At 45.2% G+C, this 19,309-nt stretch overlaps 4 protein-coding genes; 2 read left to right on the top strand and 2 right to left on the bottom strand.

Moving 5' to 3' along the window:
- Window positions 1-13,943: 13,943 nt before the first annotated feature.
- On the bottom strand, window positions 13,944-14,812 carry GSTUM_00000228001 (uncharacterized protein; the record flags this gene model as incomplete). XM_002835398.2 has 2 exons in its annotated part: window positions 14,749-14,812; window positions 13,944-14,694 (listed from the first exon to the last, which is right to left on the bottom strand). Exons 1-2 carry the CDS (start codon window positions 14,760-14,762, stop codon window positions 13,944-13,946), a joined length of 765 nt encoding a protein of 254 aa, XP_002835444.1. The 5' UTR covers window positions 14,763-14,812.
- A 120-nt stretch (window positions 14,813-14,932) lies between these two features.
- On the top strand, window positions 14,933-16,605 carry GSTUM_00000227001 (uncharacterized protein). XM_002835397.2 has 4 exons: window positions 14,933-15,300; window positions 15,361-15,570; window positions 15,627-16,275; window positions 16,329-16,605. The coding sequence occupies exons 1-4, from the start codon at window positions 15,085-15,087 to the stop codon at window positions 16,478-16,480; spliced, it is 1,227 nt and encodes a 408-aa protein (XP_002835443.1). The 5' UTR covers window positions 14,933-15,084; the 3' UTR covers window positions 16,481-16,605.
- Window positions 16,606-16,647: 42 nt separating this feature from the next.
- On the bottom strand, window positions 16,648-17,187 carry GSTUM_00000226001 (uncharacterized protein). XM_002835396.2 has 3 exons: window positions 17,055-17,187; window positions 16,868-16,992; window positions 16,648-16,792 (listed from the first exon to the last, which is right to left on the bottom strand). The coding sequence occupies exons 1-3, from the start codon at window positions 17,100-17,102 to the stop codon at window positions 16,747-16,749; spliced, it is 219 nt and encodes a 72-aa protein (XP_002835442.1). The 5' UTR covers window positions 17,103-17,187; the 3' UTR covers window positions 16,648-16,746.
- Window positions 17,188-17,497: 310 nt separating this feature from the next.
- Window positions 17,498-18,688, top strand: GSTUM_00000225001 (uncharacterized protein). XM_002835395.2 has 5 exons: window positions 17,498-17,678; window positions 17,782-18,046; window positions 18,113-18,256; window positions 18,337-18,611; window positions 18,682-18,688. Exons 1-4 carry the CDS (start codon window positions 17,596-17,598, stop codon window positions 18,544-18,546), a joined length of 702 nt encoding a protein of 233 aa, XP_002835441.1. The 5' UTR covers window positions 17,498-17,595; the 3' UTR covers window positions 18,547-18,611; window positions 18,682-18,688.
- Window positions 18,689-19,309: the final 621 nt, after the last annotated feature.

The raw sequence follows: 19,309 nt of genomic DNA, 5'->3' as shown, positions 1-19,309 counted from the left end.
ACAACTAGTAGTAGATTACCAAAACCTGAACAAGATAACCATCTTGAACAAATACCCACTACCATTAATGTCGGAGTTATGTGATCATGTGACAGGGGCTAGCATCTTTTCCGAAATTGATTTAAAAGACGGCTACGATCTCATCCGAATCAAAGAAGGTAATGAGTGGAAAATGGCTTTACGATCGCGCTATAGACATTACGAGTATAAGGTCATGCCTTTTGGATTAGCCAACGCTCAAGCCACATTTCAGGATATGATGAATGAGGTCCTTCGGGAATATCTAGATCAGGGAGTCGTATGTTATTTGGACAACATTCTCATTTATTCCAAAAATGAGAAGGAACATATTGAGCTGGTAACAAAAGTATTACAACTATTAACCGATTTCCAACTCATGATATCAATAAAGAAATCTTTCTTCCACATTAAAAAGGTGGAATTCTTAGGCTCCATGATAGCCATTGATGGGGTATCCATGAGTACCCGAAAGGTGGATTCAGTGTTAAACTGGAAATCACCTACGTCAGTTAAAGAAGTCCATATATTTCAAGGATTTGCTAATTTCTACTGACATTTTATAGAAAACTTCTCTAAAATTTGTGCTCCTATTACGGAAACATTGAAAGGCGATCCAAAGAAGTTCTGGTGGGGTCAGGAACAGGAAATAGCCTTCCAGGAGCTTAAAAAAAGATTTACTTCGGCCCCAATCTTACACCATTTCTTCCCAGAGAGAGAAACAGTGGTGGAAACAAATGCTAGTGTCTTTGCCTTGAGCTGCATCCTATCTGTAACCGGTACGGGTACTTGGTTATTGGTTTGTTTTAAGTATCGTTTGATACTTGGTTTTGTTTTATGTTTTGTTTTAAGTATCGCTTTGATACTTGGTTATTGGTTTGTTTTAAGTATCGTTTGATACTTGGTTTTGTTTTATGTTTTGTTTTAAGTATCGCTTTGATACTTGGTTTGTTTTAAGTATCCTTTGATACTTGGTTTTGTTTTATGTTTTGTTTTAAGTATCGCTTTGATACTTAAAGAGTTTTACCAAAGAGTATCAATTGATACCTTTGATTAGTTTCATTCATGCTAGACATGAACAGATTTGTGTATTTAAAGACCACCTGTTTCTACGATAGAAAAGGTAGACTTCGACAGACAGTATTTCAATATACTTGGTTGAACGGTTACTTCTTTGTTCCTCAGTACACCCTCGAAGCCTCCTTTAGTTCTCAGCTATCGACTCCTCTCTGGAAGAACAAGCCACCTGCCAACTATCATATCTATTACCGAAAACGTGATTAGCACCTTGCGAACACGTTACAGTTTTTTAACCTCAGCAAGTGGTTAAGAACCTGTCCCCGGATTTAGGCCTGATCAACCTAGCGATATCCACCTCAGAACGCTAGCGGAGAGAAGCGGCAGAATCTCAGCACATTCGGCTTCATCTCAAACTCAGATAAAGTCTTTGATGACCAGGAGTGGGAAGCAAATCCCTCGGCAAGACCTTACAAGAAAGAAACAATCCTGAAGCTCTGCTAAAGAGCCGGGCGATCCTGCAAACACGGAAGATACACAACCTCCAGGAGAATTCCCTTCTATCCCGACAAAGAAGCCTTCCTTTGAACCTCCAAATGACCCCGAATCTAGTAGTGAATCAGATATGGCTAGCACAGGAGGAGGACCTTCTGGAGGAGGGAATTCTCGGGTAAGGCCTGAAGAAGAGGAGGTACCCACAGCATTTGAACCCCCTAAGTTTAAACTCCACCTCCCAGCAAAGTTCACAGGAGAAGGAAAAGACCTCAAACCTGAAGCCTTTGAACGATGGGCAACAGAACTCTCACACTTCCTACTCTTACAAGGAAAAGATGTGGAAGACCCTACAACCGGACTTATCATTGGATCATTCTGTGAAGGAAAAGCAACCGATGCATACCACCAATGCTATAAGGATTTCGGCGGGAATGTGAGATTAAGAGGATCTACAGTTCTCGATTACCTGAAAAGACGATTCCAATCCTCTATAACCAACGACCTGCTATACAACAAATTCAACCAGCTCCAGCAAGTTAACGGAACGCATGTCAAGCGAATCACCGATGTGGCTACGGACATAATAATGTATAAGGACCGAATGGAGAGAGGAAGTATCTCCCAATACATCCTGAAGCGACGATTCTACAACACCATGCACCCTACCCTCCGGCGAGAAGTAGAACCACTCGAGGCAGATGGCGATGATATTGCAGTGATAATTGCAAGAGCAGAACGAAAGGACGCCATTCTCCATGAGACCAAGGCCTACAAAACACAGACTTCCTCTAGTAGGAACAGCCAGCCACGACACAAAGCCCCCAGCAACTCTGAAGACGATACCCCACGGGTTTTCAAGAAGAAAACTAAATCCTCCAAAGAATCGAGACGGCAAAAAGGAGAATGTTTTGAATGTGGAAAAACAGGGCACATGGCAAAGAACTGTCCCACAAAGAAAGGAAAAGGAAAGGCAATTAAGCAAGAGGGGTCGGCCAATAATGTTGAAAGTGATAACGCCCAATCCAGTGAATATGAAGAGATCCATATCGGATATATCGATGTGGAATGCAACAGTGTTCGACCTCCGGCTACATTCAAAGCACATACCGCTCTGGAAGGTACTATCCTGATCAATGGCAAAAGGGCTCGAGTCCTATTCAACACTGACGCAATCGGAAGAGATATGATCAGTAACGCCTTTGTCTCTGTCCATGGACTCCCAATCCGAGACCTTAACCAACCCATACCAGTCAATATGGCAGTAAAGGGATCACGATCCACAAGCCATAAAACATGTTCTGCAACTATTCGACTTGGTTCTGCTATACTACCCCCCCAGGAAATGTTGATTGGAAATTTAGCCAAATACGATGCCCTAATAGGCATGCCATTCCTGAACCGCCACAAAGCTATAATCAGGTGTGGGGAATCAACCATCGATTTCCCAGATCAGAAGGTCAGAGTCTCATGCAAGCCAACAAGCAGAGAGTACCGAGCCGCAGTCTGTGAAGCAACTACTCAAAAACTATTGGATGAATACTCTGATATTTTCCCTGATCAAATACCCGAAGAACTTTCACCTATGAGAAAGGTGAACCACTACATCCGCCTCCAAGACCCCTCCAATCTCAAGAACCAACCTACCTACTCTATTCCTGACGTATACAAAAGTCCACTTTGTGATTGGATCAACCAACAACAAAGAAGAGGAGTCATCTACCGGGCAGAAGCCCCAGGTGCCACTCCTATGTTCGTCCAACCCAAAGCAGATGGCAAAAGAATTCGCCCCTGGGTTGATCTCAAGCTACGGAACGAAAACACGGTTATGGACAGCTCGGCTATCCCAAACCAAACCCAGATCCTAAATGCAGTTGGACGGGCTAGATTCCGAAGTTAGATTGACCTAAGCGATGCCTACTTCCAAACCAGGTTAGATCCAGAAAGTGAACGCTACAACAGTTTCAAAACACCCTTCGGAAGTTTCATTAGCCGAGTTATGTTACAAGGTGATATGAATGCACCCGCCACCTTTATGCGAATTATGGAAAACCTCCTGAGCGAATACCTCCACCATTTTGTTTCGGTCTACATTGATGATATTCTCATCTTCTCGAACACCGCAGCCGAACACGCCTACCATATAGGTTTGGTTTGTAACAAACTTAGGGAAGCAAAATTCTACACTAGCAAAAACAAATCAATCCTGTTTGCTCTCAAACTCGATATTCTGGGACATGTTATAGATGATGAATGAATACATGCAGTCCCAGGTAAAATAGCCTGTTTAACGGAATGGTCAACACCCCGGAATCAAAAGGAACTCATGCGATTCCTAGGACTAGTCAACTATATTGCCCCGTTTCTACCACACCATGCCACTGTGACAGCGCCGCTCACAGACCTTACTGACAATGCACAATTTGTCTGGACCCACACTCATGACCAAGCCTTTACCAACATCAAGGAATTGATTAAAAATGCCAACATTATTTAACCTATCGACTATAGTAAACCAGAACCAATATGGCTGATTACTAATGCATCGGATGTTGGAGTTGGAGCATGGGTTGGGCAAGGGGCCTCCCATGAAATAGCGAGGCTGGCGGCATTACACAGCAGGAAGTTCACTAACTCACAGATGAACTATGGAACAACAGACAAGGAAGCCCTTGCTGTGATTGATGCTCTCTCCGCTTTCAACCACATCCTAATGGGCAATACCTTCACTATTGTCACTGACCACCAACCTCTCACTAATCTTAAAACAGAAAGAATACCGGGAAGAAGAAGAACGAGATGGATAGGCGAGATCAGCAAATACGATGCAAAAATCATCTATACCCCTGGAAGAACGAACTATTTAGCTGATGCTCTCTCCCGCCTATATGAGAATCAAGACCTCGCAAACCCTCCCCTTGTTCACGACCCCACAACACAAAGCGAGGACACTCCTGACGACACCTCCTATGAACAAGAACCATCGATGGCTACCGCCAGCTCTACCACTCCCTCCAATCCTTTCTCTTACACCATGTACCGTGCTACCGGAACAGAACGAGGAAAGGACATTGATGAAGAATGGAAAGACAATTGCACGCTCCGCAGCACACCTCCTCACGAACTTGAACAAAGCAGACTCCACTGGTCCCACTGTTATCATGACACCTGCCCTTTTCACCAGACTGAGATCAAGTTCGGCAACAGATACCAGCGACTGTACTATATGTCTGCTGACGATTCCAAAGTCACCAGCTTCGACACCATAGAAGGAGCAGAAGAGATGATCAATGAAGATGAATCGACCCAACCTCCTCATACCCTTAATCCTGTTCCAACACGATACCAAGGTCTCGAAGAACTCGAACAAGCAGCGGCCTACGTGGATGCAATATCCTATTTACCCCCCCCGCAGTCAGCCCCGCCATCCTCTCCTCCCATAATCGATTCACGACCACTCTATGGTGGACCCTTATGAGTATACAACAATGAAACTATTGTCTCGGTCATACCCCCTACTATTCCCAAGCATCGGCGTCAACTCTACGAAACCTTTGAGGAAGAAGAAGCCCCTATCGATCCAACAAGAGGATCCCTAATCGAGGATGAACGAGATGTTAGATCAACCACAGAAGAATTAACCTCCTCTTTCCGAAGCCAAATGATAACAGGATATCGCCATGACCCGATTTACTTCAAAGCCGTGGATAGCTCCAGGCATGGAGATCTTGCTCCCTACAACGTATCAAATGGAATGGTATATACCAGCACCCATTATGGTGAACGTTGCCTATGCATACCAAAAGGCCATATGTTCAATGGAATGACTATTAGAGAATATGTCATATCCGAAATTCACAACAAAGGACACCACAGTGCAGACCGCAACCTCCAATATGCCTCAGAATATGTTTACTGGCCTGAAATGCGAAAGGACTTCCGCGATTTTGTCAGGCAATGCGAACTCTGTCAGGCAAATAAGGAGCGAACACAGCTTCCTGAAGGGAAAGCTCAAACCATCCAACTACCCTGTGAAATATTTGAATCCTATGCCATCGATTTCGCAGGACCATTCAACAAGTCCGCCGGATATGACACCATCCTGGTAGCTGTGGATCGATTTTCTGGATACACCTGGTTAATACCAATGAAGATTACCGACTCCTCCAAAGACACCTGGAATAACCTACAACGATACTTGTTTACCCCCCACGGGTACCCCTTATCTATTGTCAGTGATGCTGATCCCCGTTTTACCGCCAGATTCTGGAAGCAAACCTTGACCTCTCTCTGAATAAACCACATTATGGCTGCCCCTGGACATCATGAGACGAATGGCCAAGTAGAGAGAAATATTCGCGAAGTTAAGACTGGAATTAGGAATATGATCAATGAACGACAAACCAATTGGGAACCAGCCCTTGTTGAGCTCACTGCATATATCAACGCCGGATTTTCAGATACCTTGGGGATGTCACCATACAAGGCAGTTTTTGACCGCCAATACCCTCTCCTACCTACAACTCTATTCCAGAACTCCTCAGTTCCTGCCTCTGATGACCATCTAAACCGCCACCAAGCAATTCGGAACGATGCCTTCCAAGCTGTTAAGGCTGCCCGATTCCGAAGTACCACTACTGCCCAGAAACGACGACGCAAACATGTTCCCATCTCACCAGGAGACATGCTCATGGTACACGGTAACATGTTGATTACCAATGTCGGACGCAGCAAGAAACTACGACCCCGATGGTGAGGACCCTTCAAAGTCATATCCTTTGACGAACATACAGAAAACTACACTGTCCAGATGGATGGACGCATGTCCCGCCGCAATACTGCAGTCTTTCACGCATCAGCTGTCAAGCGATTCCATCCAAATGACGACTCCCAGTTTCCTGGAAGGACCCACTCTCGACCTGCACCTATCTTCATCGACAAGAAGGATGAATGGGAAGTTGAAGAAATCAGAAACCACCGCCTATGGCATGGAAATGATCAGTTCCTAGTCAAATGGAAAGGATATCCGACGAGCGAAAATAGTTGGGAACCACTGGAAGGACTTGAGCACGCTATGGATATGGTGAACGGATGGTGGAAAGACAACATGCCAAACGAATCCCTCCCCCCAACAATCAATTATATCACCATGTACAGGACACCTACAATGCCAGAAACTGAGCGATGGCATGCAGAACTCGAAGCTAGAGATGGATTTTGGGCACCACACTTTGAGTCGGAATTCGAAAGCAGCGATGAGGAGTATCAAGCTGTGGAGCAGGCCCTCAACGACCTTATCTAGTCACCAGTCACCATCCGAATACCATAACGATGTCAAACTATGTGGAGCTCAATGTGAGGCAGCGACAACAGGTTGTTGGACTGTTGTTGAACCGCGATGCTATCCAACTTGAAGACTATTTCGAAATCCTCTAGATTGACTACTGTCCTGATTGCGACCATGCTTAGGTTGATGTACAGCGCGAATCTGGTATTCGTGATTACTGTGATTTAGATTTTTTCGAGTCTAAGTGTTTCCTTAGAGTTTCTTCTTGTCCCTGGTGTGACACTTACAATGAAGAGTTTTTAGCGGAAACTGAAGCCCTTAGTTTCTCAGACTCCGCTTTTGATGATTATTAGGTTTTGTTTGTTTAAACAGTTGTTTTGTTTTGGGGAATGTAACCGGTACGGGTACTTGGTTATTGGTTTGTTTTAAGTATCGTTTGATACTTGGTTTTGTTTTATGTTTTGTTTTAAGTATCGCTTTGGTACTTAGTTATTGGTTTGTTTTAAGTATCGTTTGATACTTGGTTTTATTTTATGTTTTGTTTTAAGTATCGCTTTGATACTTGGTTTGTTTTAAGTATCCTTTGATACTTGGTTTTGTTTTATGTTTTGTTTTAAGTATCGCTTTGATACTTAAAGAGTTTTACCAAAGAGTATCAATTGATACCTTTGATTAGTTTCATTCATGCTAGACATGAACAGATTTGTGTATTTAAAGACCGCCTGTTTCTATGATAGAAAAGGCAGACTTCGACAGACAGTATTTCAATATACTTGGTTGAACGGTTACTTCTTTTTTCCTCAGTACACCCTCGAAGCCTCCTTTAGTTCTCAGCTCTCGCCTCCTCTCTGGAAGAACAGGCCACCTGCCAACTATCATATCTATTACCAAAAACGTGATTAGCACCTTGCGAACACGTTACACAATCCCAATTTGTGGAAAAATGACTACATTCTGTAGCTTTTCATTCCCGCAAGCTGAATTCCACAGAGCTAAATTATGAGATTCATGACAAAGAGCTGCTGGCAATATTGGAAGCTTTCAAAGAATGGCGCCAATACCTGGTTGGAACTGAGAAACCTATAACTGTGTACACCGATCACCAAAACCTTCAATATTTCCTCACCTCAAAGGTCTGGAGCAGACTCCAAATCCGTTGGGCGCAGAAGTTAGTAGATTACAACTTCAGAATTGTTTACCGCCCAGGAACAAGAGGGGAAAAACCTGATGCACTCAGTCGACGGCCGGAGTACCATTCTGAGGAGGGAGCTGCACATCGTGAACAGGCGATATTGAAACCCGAATATTTCCAAATTAATTCAGCAACAAGAACTGCAAAAAGGGAAATTCAAATATGCTTAATAGAGGGCAGCAAAACGAATGATACAAGCATAGGTGATATACAGGAAACTCCTAATTAGAATGACTCAGACTCAGTAATTCGAGTAAAACGGTTAGATACCAGGACAAGATTGCTAACTAAAGGTTCAAGAATGGCAGCAGGCCATGATCTCTACGCAATGCAGGAAAACACAGTCCCAGCACAAGAACAATTAGCTGTTGGAACCAGTATTGCAATTGGTATACCATCTGGAACGTACGGAAGGATTGCGCCTAGAAGCGGACTCATAGTCAAAAGCAGTATCTCCACCGTTGCTGGCGTAATCGACGTAGATTATACCGGCAAACTCAAGGTACTGCTATTCAACCGCCAAGATGCAGACTGTCACATCAAGGCCAGCAATCAAATTGCCCAACTAGTGATAGAAAACATTAATAATGCAGAGATGATGGAAATAGACAACCTAGAGAATACCGAAAGAGGTACATCGGGATTCGGCAGCATAGACATCGCAACAAGGGCTATTACTATCCAAGAATTAGAACCGGTAGTCATCCAACTACATGCGTCAATAAACCAAAATATACATTGGTATAATGCAACCAAAGTACCTAAACAAACACTCATGACTAGCGCTATACTGGCCTGTAAGGAACTAAAGAAATTCAGCTCAGAATTTCTAGAGCAAGTCCTAAAAGCTATCCCAGGGGATAGAGAATGGCTTAAAAGAAGAAATGGGTTAGAAAGCTTACGAGACCATGGCAAACCTTTCCTGAAAGACTGGACCCTATCCGACGAGTTGCTTTACTACAAGCAAAGACTATTCGAACCAAAAAATCAGGACCTTTATATGATAATAGCTGAAGGATGTCACGACGCTAAAATAGCAGGACACTTCGGACAAGAAAAAACCCTTAAGATAATTATGAGGGATTTTTATTGGAAAGGCCTGGCAGATTGGGTAAACGATTACGTACAGTCGTGTGATGATTGTCAACACAACAAATCCCCACGACACGCGAAGTATGGTCTACTACAACCACTGTCAATACCCTACATAGCATGGACATCAATTTCAGTTGACTTTATTACACAGTTACCCCAAAGTCAAGGATGCACCCAAATCATAGTAGTTGTTGACAGATTCACAAAGATTGTTCACTTCGTCGGATTGGAAGGAACAACCACAGCAAAAGATGTGGCAACAGCCTTTACAAAGGAAATATGGAAGCTACATGGCTTACCAACAGAAATTGTCTCAGACATGGATTAAAAGTTTGCAGGAGAATTCTGGAAATCCCTATGCAAAACACTTAATATAAAAAAGAGGATGTCTACAGCGTACCATCCTCAAACAGATGGACAAACTGAGTGAACCAACCAAGTGCTGGAAGGTTACCTGCGAAGTTTTGTCAACTATGATCAGGATGACTGGTACCAACTGTTACCTCTAGCTGAACATGCTTACAACAACTCGGTAACCAGTGCACACAGGATGACACCCTTCTACGCAAACAACGGATTCCATCCACAAACCGAATGGATGAAGGAACGCGAGGCACAAAATTCCAGGAGCCACACTATATGCAAACGGGATAAAAACGATTCACGAGCAAGCAAGAGAGTCGCTCCAACAGACACGAGATGCTATGGCCAAATACTACCATAGGAAGGCCAAGGAGCAACCTGACTTTAAAATTGGCGATAAAGTAATATTAAACGCAAAGAACATTCGTACATGCCAAAAGTCAAAGAAACTCAGTCCTACATTATATGGACCATTCGTGATCTTGGAGAAACGAGGAAACCGTGCCTACAAACTCAATATCTCAGACCGATGGAACATACACCCAGTATTCCACGTATCTCTATTAGAACCCTACAGAGAGTCGGTGCGTGCGAATCGACAACAACCTCCCCGAGAGCCCGAGGATATTGAGGGCGACTTACAATGGGAAATAGAGAAAATTGTAAGAAGCGAGTTACGCTCTTACAGAAAGAGAGTACACGGTCGCTATCAAGAGGTATGCAAACTATGGTACTTTGTTAAATGGCAAGGATGTTCTGAAGATGAGAACACCTGGGAACCTGCCACTGGTATAAATAATGTGAGGGAAATGTTGATTGAATTTCACCGTGATAATCCGGAAATGCCAAGGCGGGCAAAGGAAGGACGATAAGAGAAAGGTTTTCCTACCGTGGCCAAGCAAACGTGGAAGGTTTTTTATCCTACTCTCATCGGGTCCGAAAGGAAGTTAATGGTTAAATTATGTTTATGTTTATTTTTTATTTTTTATGTACTAAAAGGCATTCGGGGCGAAGCCTTAAGAGGAGGGAGCTCATATTAGGAATACCAGAACCCGATACCTAGAAACCACCCTAAGTAGGGTAACCCCACTTGGAATCGGAATCTCTGGTCTCCAACACCCCCCTCCAGCTCCCTTACGGAGCCCGTGCGTCATCACATATATCAATTTCAGTTGCGTCCTGTGACTACATTACCACAGAACTGAAGGTGTTAGAATAACACCGTATACGTCGCCGCCGTCTGTCCGACCGGATCCTGTTCATGGAATATATGAGAGGAGACCTTCGGCTAGGCCTGGGAAGTGGAACGGAGTAATTCCGTCAACTACTCAGAGAGTTACTAGGTTTCAAAGGTATGAGACCTTTGGCATGGGCCATAGGTAACAGGACAATTTCGCATAATGAGATAGTATCAAATAGTAAAGGATCTCTACTAGAGACCGATACAATCGCATACACCAGAAGAGTCTAGAACTCCAAATGACACTACCAAAGAAGCCAACGAACTTCACGGAGTGTTGCAACTGGGTTTCGGAACACGTTGTAGTCATGGGGAATTCTCAAATACTATTATGTTTACTGAAACCTACTACCCAGAAAGCAACCAAAGGTTGCCGACCGAGAGATTAATTACCAGTCTAGTGGAGTGGCTTCCTGCGAGTGAATAGGAAGTCATCCAAAGAAAATCTATCAGTTGGGTATGGAGTTACAAAGGGTTGGAATCAAATGACCTACGATAGTTGTAATGACGACCACCTTTGCAGATATAGCTGTGGATAAGACTGATCATTTTACCAATAGTGAAGACAATTGGAGCCAACTCAGTTCAACTTAAGAACTAGGCTATAAGTCTAAAGACTCTGCTAATCGGGATATTACTATTGGGGACAGTACATTTCCTAAGAAGAAATATCGTAATTACCGAAGAGGGTGTGATGGTTTTCAGGGTCCACAGGTGTTCGCACCTTGGAAGAAAACTCGACGTTGCGAATTACGATTGAAGAAGTACATAGTTGTGTGATAAATAGATGTAGTCCACGAACACTCAGACGTGGAATATAAATATCGAAGTATCTCCCAAGCTTTAGACATTATCAAGCAACGGAGAAGAGACCTTAACAATATAATATTATTTTTACGATTCTACCTACTTTACTTTACTTCGCTCCTAGTAGTCATAAACGAAACGAGCCAAGTCTGAGCCTTCCTAGACAATCTCCATCTACAGAAACGAATCTCGATTGGCCTAGACAATCTTGAAGTCTATCAAGTTGTCTCCACCTAACATAATCAGAGAACTCCAGGAACAACTTGGCCAGGCCGAAGCCATAATTTCAGTAAACAAAAGACCAATGGTAGAGCTAAGATAGCTGAACGACAATCAGAGGCACGCAATCAAGATAAAAAACCTCATACTTGAATTGGTGAGGATAAGGGAGAGGACAGTAGATGACAAGTTCAATAGGCTTTTGAGATCCATATGCGTAACTGGATAGAAACTATTAAAGCTTAGAGATAAAGCGTAATAGGACTCCGGCTTAATGGGAGAGCGGCTAATATCATGAATGTGGCTTGGCATGGAAAAGGTTTTCACATGACTTATGATTATGAGTCATAGGTATGTTATTGTTTTATGCATATGACCACTTTGGTCATATGACTTATTTACATTATGATTTGTTATGTTTCACACATGATTTGATTATGAGTCATGGAATGTGTGCCTGGCAAGTGTGCCTTGCAAGTATGCTTTGCAGGTATGCCTTGCGCATACAATTTATATTTCTCACATGACCTTGTTTTAAGGTCATGGGTTTTGCACATGTGACCACTTTGTGTCAGATGACTTCTTTATTGCGTTATGATAGGTTTATGAGTCATTAGACATGACCATGCTACGAGGTTTTGGGTTTTGCTCATGTTACCTCTTTGGTTATTTGATTAGTTTGTTATGATTTGGTTTCGCATGTGTGACCACTTTGGGTGGCATGACTTGGGGTGGGAAGAATAGTATATAGGGAGGCCGGTACAGCTAAGAAGGATAGGTTCTTAACACTTTGTTCTAAGTACTTTCCCTACTTATTACTTTAACAAATATAAAACATCTTTACACTCTATATCATTATCACCATCTTTATTACTACTACAATAAGAATACTCTTCAAAAGGGAGAGTTAGAAAAAGCTTACAATAGGCGTTCCCGATAGAAACAATAGTCTTGTACTATTGGCAACGCAGGCAGAGGCCTAGTGCTATCGTAAGGTGGGAAGAAGAAAGAAGAAGAGAAGTATCGTTCCCCGTCGCCAAGAACTAACCATCCGAAGAGGGATTGTTACATCCTCACCCTCCGTAAGTTTCCAATTTGCAGATACTCTTGAAAACTTTGGTTGGTGCCCTTTCCATCGACCTCACAGCCTCGCTTCGGGTACGTCAAATTCTCTTGCAGCGCTAGCCACATTTGGTTTTTCGGCCATTTGAAGTACCAAACATGCATCTTCAATCCTAGATTCAATCTCACTATAGGTTTCAGGCATGTTGTAGCGTTGTATTGTTCTCAGTATGGGGTTGATGCTCGTGGTGTTTTCAAATCTGACGTCGAGCTGAAACTGGCGTTGAACCGTTAGGCACATCGTAGATTTGCAACTGCTCGCTGTTACACAATCGGGTGGAACCTTGGCACGGTTATGTAATATTGTGAAACATTTGGGAGACTCCGAGATAATACGGCGCTCCAAGCGACCAATCAATTACTGGGGAGCGTCGATACCGAGCAGCAAATCTAATCTTAAGCCTAGAGAAATTTGCATTGTGGCACCACTCCAGCCTACCGGTATTTCCTACTATAATCGAGAAACAGAATGTCAGTGTAAGAATGGGTTTGGAAACGAGTATGATATTCCCTTTCGCCTTCGTAGTGCTCGCGAGAGCAATTGCATAATCTCTTATGCCAATGCATAGTAAGGATAAAACTTTCTGGCACCGGGAGACTGCACCCCAGCGCCCCCCTCAACATCTCCAGGCAAACCGTGCTAATGGAGGTTACGAATCACCCCACAACCTCTCCGGGGGCCTACTGATAGTCCATCCCGCCCCCAGCCACTCGAGGTGCACACTCTGTAGTTCGTAATCCAGCACGACCCTACTCTGCACCCACGACTTTTGCGTTTCCCTTGCTTCACTCCAATTCGTTGTCTGGCAGATTGGTATATTGGCCCATACGATGAGTTTACTGAGCTAGTAGGGGAACTGAAAGTGTGGTTATTCGTGAGCTCCCATCAGCCGCTGGCTACAGCATCAGCAGGAGGACTTGAAGGAAATACTGTATAAGTGACTTCCTACAGGGCGGATATTTCACCCTAGCTGGAAATTTTCGTGGCATAATTTTCTACCCTGGCTCCAGAGGGACCGGCGCCCCACGACCAGCGGATATACAAGGTCAACTAGTTATACAATTTTCGGAAACAATTATTGTCCACATATTTACCGCCCACTCGCGCCTGTCTCCCCCAACTCCTCCGTCGGAACACACGCGTCGGGAAGTATATATAAATATCTCTTTCTCTTCCTCTCTGCCCGCTTCCTCTCCTTCTCCGCGCAGTCCTTCTCCGCCCCAGCGTCACCACCCATCACGCCCGTCGTAACCATAGTATTCGGGTAGGTATTCGAGGTTAGTGAGAAGTGCGCGTCGTCAAGTTGATACCCAACCATCAATCTGCACCTTCCACACCGCCATATCCACCTCTTTTCGAATCCATCTTCGCGATCGATAATTTTTGCGGACCGGTCTTTAGTGAGCGAAAGTAGGAGCGTGTAGTCGTCGTCTTTATCCCTTCGCCGGCGAGTAGTGGGGGGCTTAGGTGGTGGACCGGCGCCATCTTTAGTCACTTCGGTGTCTTCTACCAGAGCAGTTTTCTCAGGATCGAAGGGGGCAGTTGGAGGAGGGGGTTCGTTGGGGTTTAGTTCTCTATGTTCCGGGGGGCCTTCCGAGGGAGCTTCTGGCCCGGGCACGTCTTCTCCCTCTGCTTCGGATTCGGACTCCGAAGATGAGGAGCTTCCCTCAGACGATTCAGCATCGGAAGAATCTTCTTCCTTTTCGGATTTTGGTGGTGGAGGGAGAGGGACTATGGTTGCCCGATTGCGACCGGGAGGCTTACGTTTCGGAAGTGTCTTGAATTCGTGTGTTGAGGCTAGGAAGAGGTTTGAGCAAAATTTGCAGTGGTAGGTGTAGACCCTACTCCGCTGTCAGTATAATTTAGGTGAGTAGCTGAGGAAACAGTGAACTCACCGTGGTGCGAACATTGTCACTTGTGTTAATGCGAGAAAGAGACACAGTTGAAGTTCGGTTGACGGTGTTGTCGCTGAACCGACCTTTCTATGATGGCCAAGATAAAATTAGATATGATACCTGATATTACATTGTGCCAAGCCAAATCCGCAAATGCGTGGTGGATGCGTGATGGCCGTGCTCACACCCACCTCTCGGGAAGCCCACCCCCGTAGCTTACTCCACCCTTCCCTTCTTCTCCATCTCACACTATTAATCACTGAGGGCATCACAATAACACCCTTATAAACTTCAGATAAGACACTTTCTTCACACCTTTACGAATAAGCTGCAGTCATGAAATCACTCATTTCGTATTCCCTTCTTTCACTTGTGTCTGTCTCGCGGCTCACAGGTGCTATCACGATTCCTTCCCCCGAGCAGGAACGCGTCTTTGTTACTGGCAAGTCCAGGGAGATTTCCACACAGGAAGCTCTGGAAAAAAGGTTAATCCATCTTAGCCCTACCGAGACCAAGTGGGTTACCGAGGATGAGAAGCTTGAGCTTAAGAGGGTAAGGGTTTGGCGACTTCTCCCAACTTTGTCACAGCTAATGGTGGCGGTACGCTCGTAGCAAGGATTCAACTTCATGGACATTACCGACTATCAACATCTTGGATACGAGAATGCCTTTAGAACCGCGTCACAAAAGAAACCAGCTATCGAGTACCCTCCCCAGCCTGGGCAGCAAAAGACGGTCAAGCCGCTCTTGGAGAAGCTTGATAAGAAGACTATGCAGAGCAACTTGGAGACGTTTACTTCTTTCTACACCCGCTATGCTAAGGTAACCCTCCCGGAAATTATTTTGCGCAAGGTGCACAGTTGTTAACGGTAATATAGTCGGACACTGGTCGTCAGTCGTCGGAGTGGTTGTTGAAGAGGATCAATGAGACTGCTCATCTGCTGCCTTCTATTGAGCTTAAGCCTTTCCCGCACACTTGGATTCAGTCCTCCATCATCGCTAAGATTCCCGGAAAGACTGAGAAGACTGTCGTCATCGGCGCTCACCAGGACTCCATCAACCTCTTCCTGCCGTCCATCCTTGCTGCTCCCGGAGCTGATGATGATGGTTCTGGAACTGTTACTATTCTCGAGGCGTTTTGCGTTTTGGTCACACATCTTGTTAAGACTGGCGAACAGTTGGAGAACACTGTTGAGTTTCACTGGTACTCTGCTGAGGAGCTCGGGTTGTGGGGAAGCCAGGCCATTTTCAGCTCTTATGAAAAGGAGGGACGCGAGGTTGTTGCCATGTTGCAGCAGGATATGACTGGCTTTGTCAGGAAGACTCTCGACGCTGGGAAGCCTGAGAGCGTTGGTGTCATCACCGATTACGTCGACCCTGCCTTGACCGAGTTCATCAAGAAGATTATCACTGAGTATTGCGATATCCCGTATGTCTTGACTCAGTGCGGATATGCTTGCTCCGATCACGCTAGCGCTAGCAAGGCCGGGTACCCCAGTGCCTTCGTTATTGAGAGTGCTTTCTCTGGTTTGTCATCACTTGCACGCTGGGGTTGAATTCATCTTGCTAACATATCTTAGACTCTGATAATCACATCCACACTACTGAGGACAAGATCGAACATCTTTCATTCGATCACATGCTTCAACATGCTAAGTTGACTTTGGGGTTGGCTTATGAGTTGGGACAGGCTCAGTTTGGTGACAAGGGCGGATACTCGGTTGAATTGTAATCAGCTTATCCGCGATATTTATTTCTGTGGCCATTTGCGGTGGTTATTGTGTACTTTTAGACCCGAGTTTCGATAGATAGGTGTTATATCTGTCTAGATATAAAGGAATATGATTTGGAAACCCGTCTTCCCGATCCCTCATTAATCCGCGGCCGGTGCACGTAAAATTTTTGTTTCAAGAATCTATCGATTTCCATAACACAATATGCACGCAATTCTGGGAATTCAATTCATAGCTGTTCACCGCTCCCGACAATGTCCCACGCTCAACGGTTTGTTTTCGATTCCGCATCGGCCTTCGCTAGAAATTCCCTATTTAAAACAATCCATCGGTTAGCAATTCCACTCATCCGATAATCGCCCGTTCGTCAAAAAGGTAGAACATACTTGATGAACTTTTCCTCGTCACTGCTACTGGCTTGAATAGGAGGGCTAGTCTCCTTTTTCTTCCCACCACCACCAATGGCCAACGCCGATAACGTGAAGAAAGTGCCGAGGGTTGCCATTGCGAGCTGCGGGACCGTCAATCAGCCAAAGGAAGTACGGCAAGAGGAAGGGGATCATGGACACATACAACGTGGGAACCGACTTGTCGGCCAGCGATAGTGTACATTGCAACCATTGTGAGGGCGTGAGTGGTTACTCTTCGTTCGATGTGTTAGTGGTGGGAGGGATCAATCAAGGGATGGATATTAGATGGAAGAATGGGCAAATGCGGATTGGGGAGGAGTGAGACCGAGGGACGGTTTGATTGTGTTGTGTGGCTGGTGGCATGGATTAGTCATGTGGTTGTGTGACAAGATTATTAATACGGCAATGCTGCTATGATTATAAAATCAAGGCCAAGACCGGCAACCCGTGACAATTCTCCAGGGTTGACCCTCCCGAATGTCCTCCGGGAGGGTTTACGTCACGTTACGACCTCTATCATATGATGCTTGACTACCGGTACTAGTAGACTAACCCTACCCTACCCAGCTCAATCCTACTTAGTACAGTACACCTCCTGCCAGATCTCCTTCCCGCCCCTCCCCACTATTTAACATCCCGCAATCACCAACCAAACTCATCACAAACACCTCAACTCAAAGTTTACAGAACGAGAAAAATCCATCATGTCTGCCCGCGCCCCATCAAACCCCGACCCTCCAAAAACCGGACCAAATGACTCAATCATCACCAAGATCTATGAGGGAGAGTACGTGTCCTTTTCCTTCCTCCCTCCCATCAATTCCCCTCCTCCCCACCATCCTCCCTCCCTCTCCAAATCACAATGTAAAACACTAACCCCGTCCTTTCAGAGCTCCAGACACGACGGACACTAATATCCGCTGGGCTGCCTATGCAAACCGCATTCGGACGATCGTGCGTTCGACCCACAGATATGTGGCCTACACCTCCGACATTGGCGAGTCATTCCGTCCCGTGACGTACAAGAACGTAGTACGTGCAGCCTACGGGGTCTCTTGGGCGTACTTGACCGGGGACGTCATGAACGAGGGGTACAAAGCCTACCTAGCGAACCAGGCGACTCTACGCGGGGGATTGAAAGTGACGGACGTACCGGTGTTCTTGCAACCAGCACACATGATCAAGAACCGGCAGGGCGGCGATAAGGAGAAGGCTGTCCAGGACGAGGATGCAGGGTATGCAAAAGTGGAGTTGCACCCGAAGGGCAATGTGCCGTTTTTAGAGGATTACAGGACCGTGATGGCTCAGCGTGCAGTATTCCAGAGTCTGGCGAGTATGGCTCTGCCGGCTTTTACTATTCATTCGGTATATATATCCCCCCCCCTTTTGCTCTTCCCCGTCTTGATTGCTTGCGGAGTCTGGTATTAATGGTAGAGTGGTGTTAGGTCGTGCGCTACTCTGGCCGTGCCCTGAGAAATCACATGAATCCTATGATCAGGACTTGGGGTCCTGTTGGACTGGGCCTTGCAATTATCCCCGCGCTTCCTTATATCTTTGATCACCCAGTTGAGCATGCGGTTGAATGGGTGTTTGAGAAAGGATATCATGCGGCGACGGGCCGTAGTGGGGTTTCAAAGAAGGAGAAGGAGCTGTAGAAGCAGCATTTACAGTGATGAAGGAATGGAAGGATGGATCGGGTTGATAGATCTCTACTCTTGATGTAATAATATACCTGTATTAATATACCGACCTCCTTCCATTCAGCAAGCAGTACCAATGAAACTTTTTAGTTTGGCAGTTCGGCTCTCGCTTCTTTTTTTGTGCGATGGTGATTTTCCGGGAGATTTAAGGCGATGTGGGCATGAAATCTAGCTGGGTGAACGAGTGAGTCATTGTGACTCGCTCGGACACCATCAAATCCTTGCCAGAATTTTTCCGGCAGGCAATTTCGGAAGCCATAAGTATAATATGTGCAAGTGGTAATAGCCCTCCCAACTGGGGAATATGGTTCATATTTTTTTGGCTGCTGTTCCTCGTTAACTGGGGAGCAAACTCCTATCGAAACATTAATTTACGGATGTCACCAGATCTCACCATATGAAGCAACCAATCGCCCCCCAACCCCCCAGCTCCACTCCTTCCCTACACCCCCAACCCCGTCAAACACCCCACTCACCTCCCCATCGTCCAAGACCCCGCTCCTCACAGAACCCGTCTATACACCACACACGAAGTCCAACCAAAAGCTCCAACCAAACAAACGGTCCAGCGGCAGAATCCAACGCAGAAAATGGACAAAAATTCTGAACCCGCCAAAAATCAAATCACAGGCGCAAGAGAACCAGAACGAACAGAAACATCCAGATACAATTGCTATGCAAGAAATGTTCACAAAAAATAGAAAGCGGTAAACCACGA

This window comes from Tuber melanosporum, assembly GCF_000151645.1.
Source record: "Tuber melanosporum whole genome shotgun sequence assembly, scaffold_106, strain Mel28".
NCBI classification, from domain to species: Eukaryota; Fungi; Ascomycota; class Pezizomycetes; order Pezizales; family Tuberaceae; genus Tuber; species Tuber melanosporum.
This window is presented reverse-complemented; position numbering and strand designations above follow the sequence as displayed.

What these genes read in the sequence shown, in the direction of transcription:
- GSTUM_00000226001 (XM_002835396.2), bottom strand. Translation starts at nt 17,102, where the DNA reads ATGGTTGCAATGTACACTATCGCTGGCCGACAAGTCGGTTCCCACGTT. An exon ending in GACAAGTCGGTTCCCACGTT is followed by an intron (nt 16,993 to 17,054) that starts GTATGTGTCCAT and finishes ACGGTCCCGCAG; the next exon opens with CTCGCAATGGCAACCCTCGG. An exon ending in GACGAGGAAAAGTTCATCAA is followed by an intron (nt 16,793 to 16,867) that starts GTATGTTCTACC and finishes TGTTTTAAATAG; the next exon opens with GGAATTTCTAGCGAAGGCCG.
- GSTUM_00000227001 (XM_002835397.2), top strand. Translation starts at nt 15,085, where the DNA reads ATGAAATCACTCATTTCGTATTCCCTTCTTTCACTTGTGTCTGTCTCG. An exon ending in TCTACACCCGCTATGCTAAG is followed by an intron (nt 15,571 to 15,626) that starts GTAACCCTCCCG and finishes ACGGTAATATAG; the next exon opens with TCGGACACTGGTCGTCAGTC. An exon ending in TATTGAGAGTGCTTTCTCTG is followed by an intron (nt 16,276 to 16,328) that starts GTTTGTCATCAC and finishes AACATATCTTAG; the next exon opens with ACTCTGATAATCACATCCAC.
- GSTUM_00000225001 (XM_002835395.2), top strand. Translation starts at nt 17,596, where the DNA reads ATGTCTGCCCGCGCCCCATCAAACCCCGACCCTCCAAAAACCGGACCA. An exon ending in ACCAAGATCTATGAGGGAGA is followed by an intron (nt 17,679 to 17,781) that starts GTACGTGTCCTT and finishes CCGTCCTTTCAG; the next exon opens with AGCTCCAGACACGACGGACA. An exon ending in CGGCTTTTACTATTCATTCG is followed by an intron (nt 18,257 to 18,336) that starts GTATATATATCC and finishes GAGTGGTGTTAG; the next exon opens with GTCGTGCGCTACTCTGGCCG.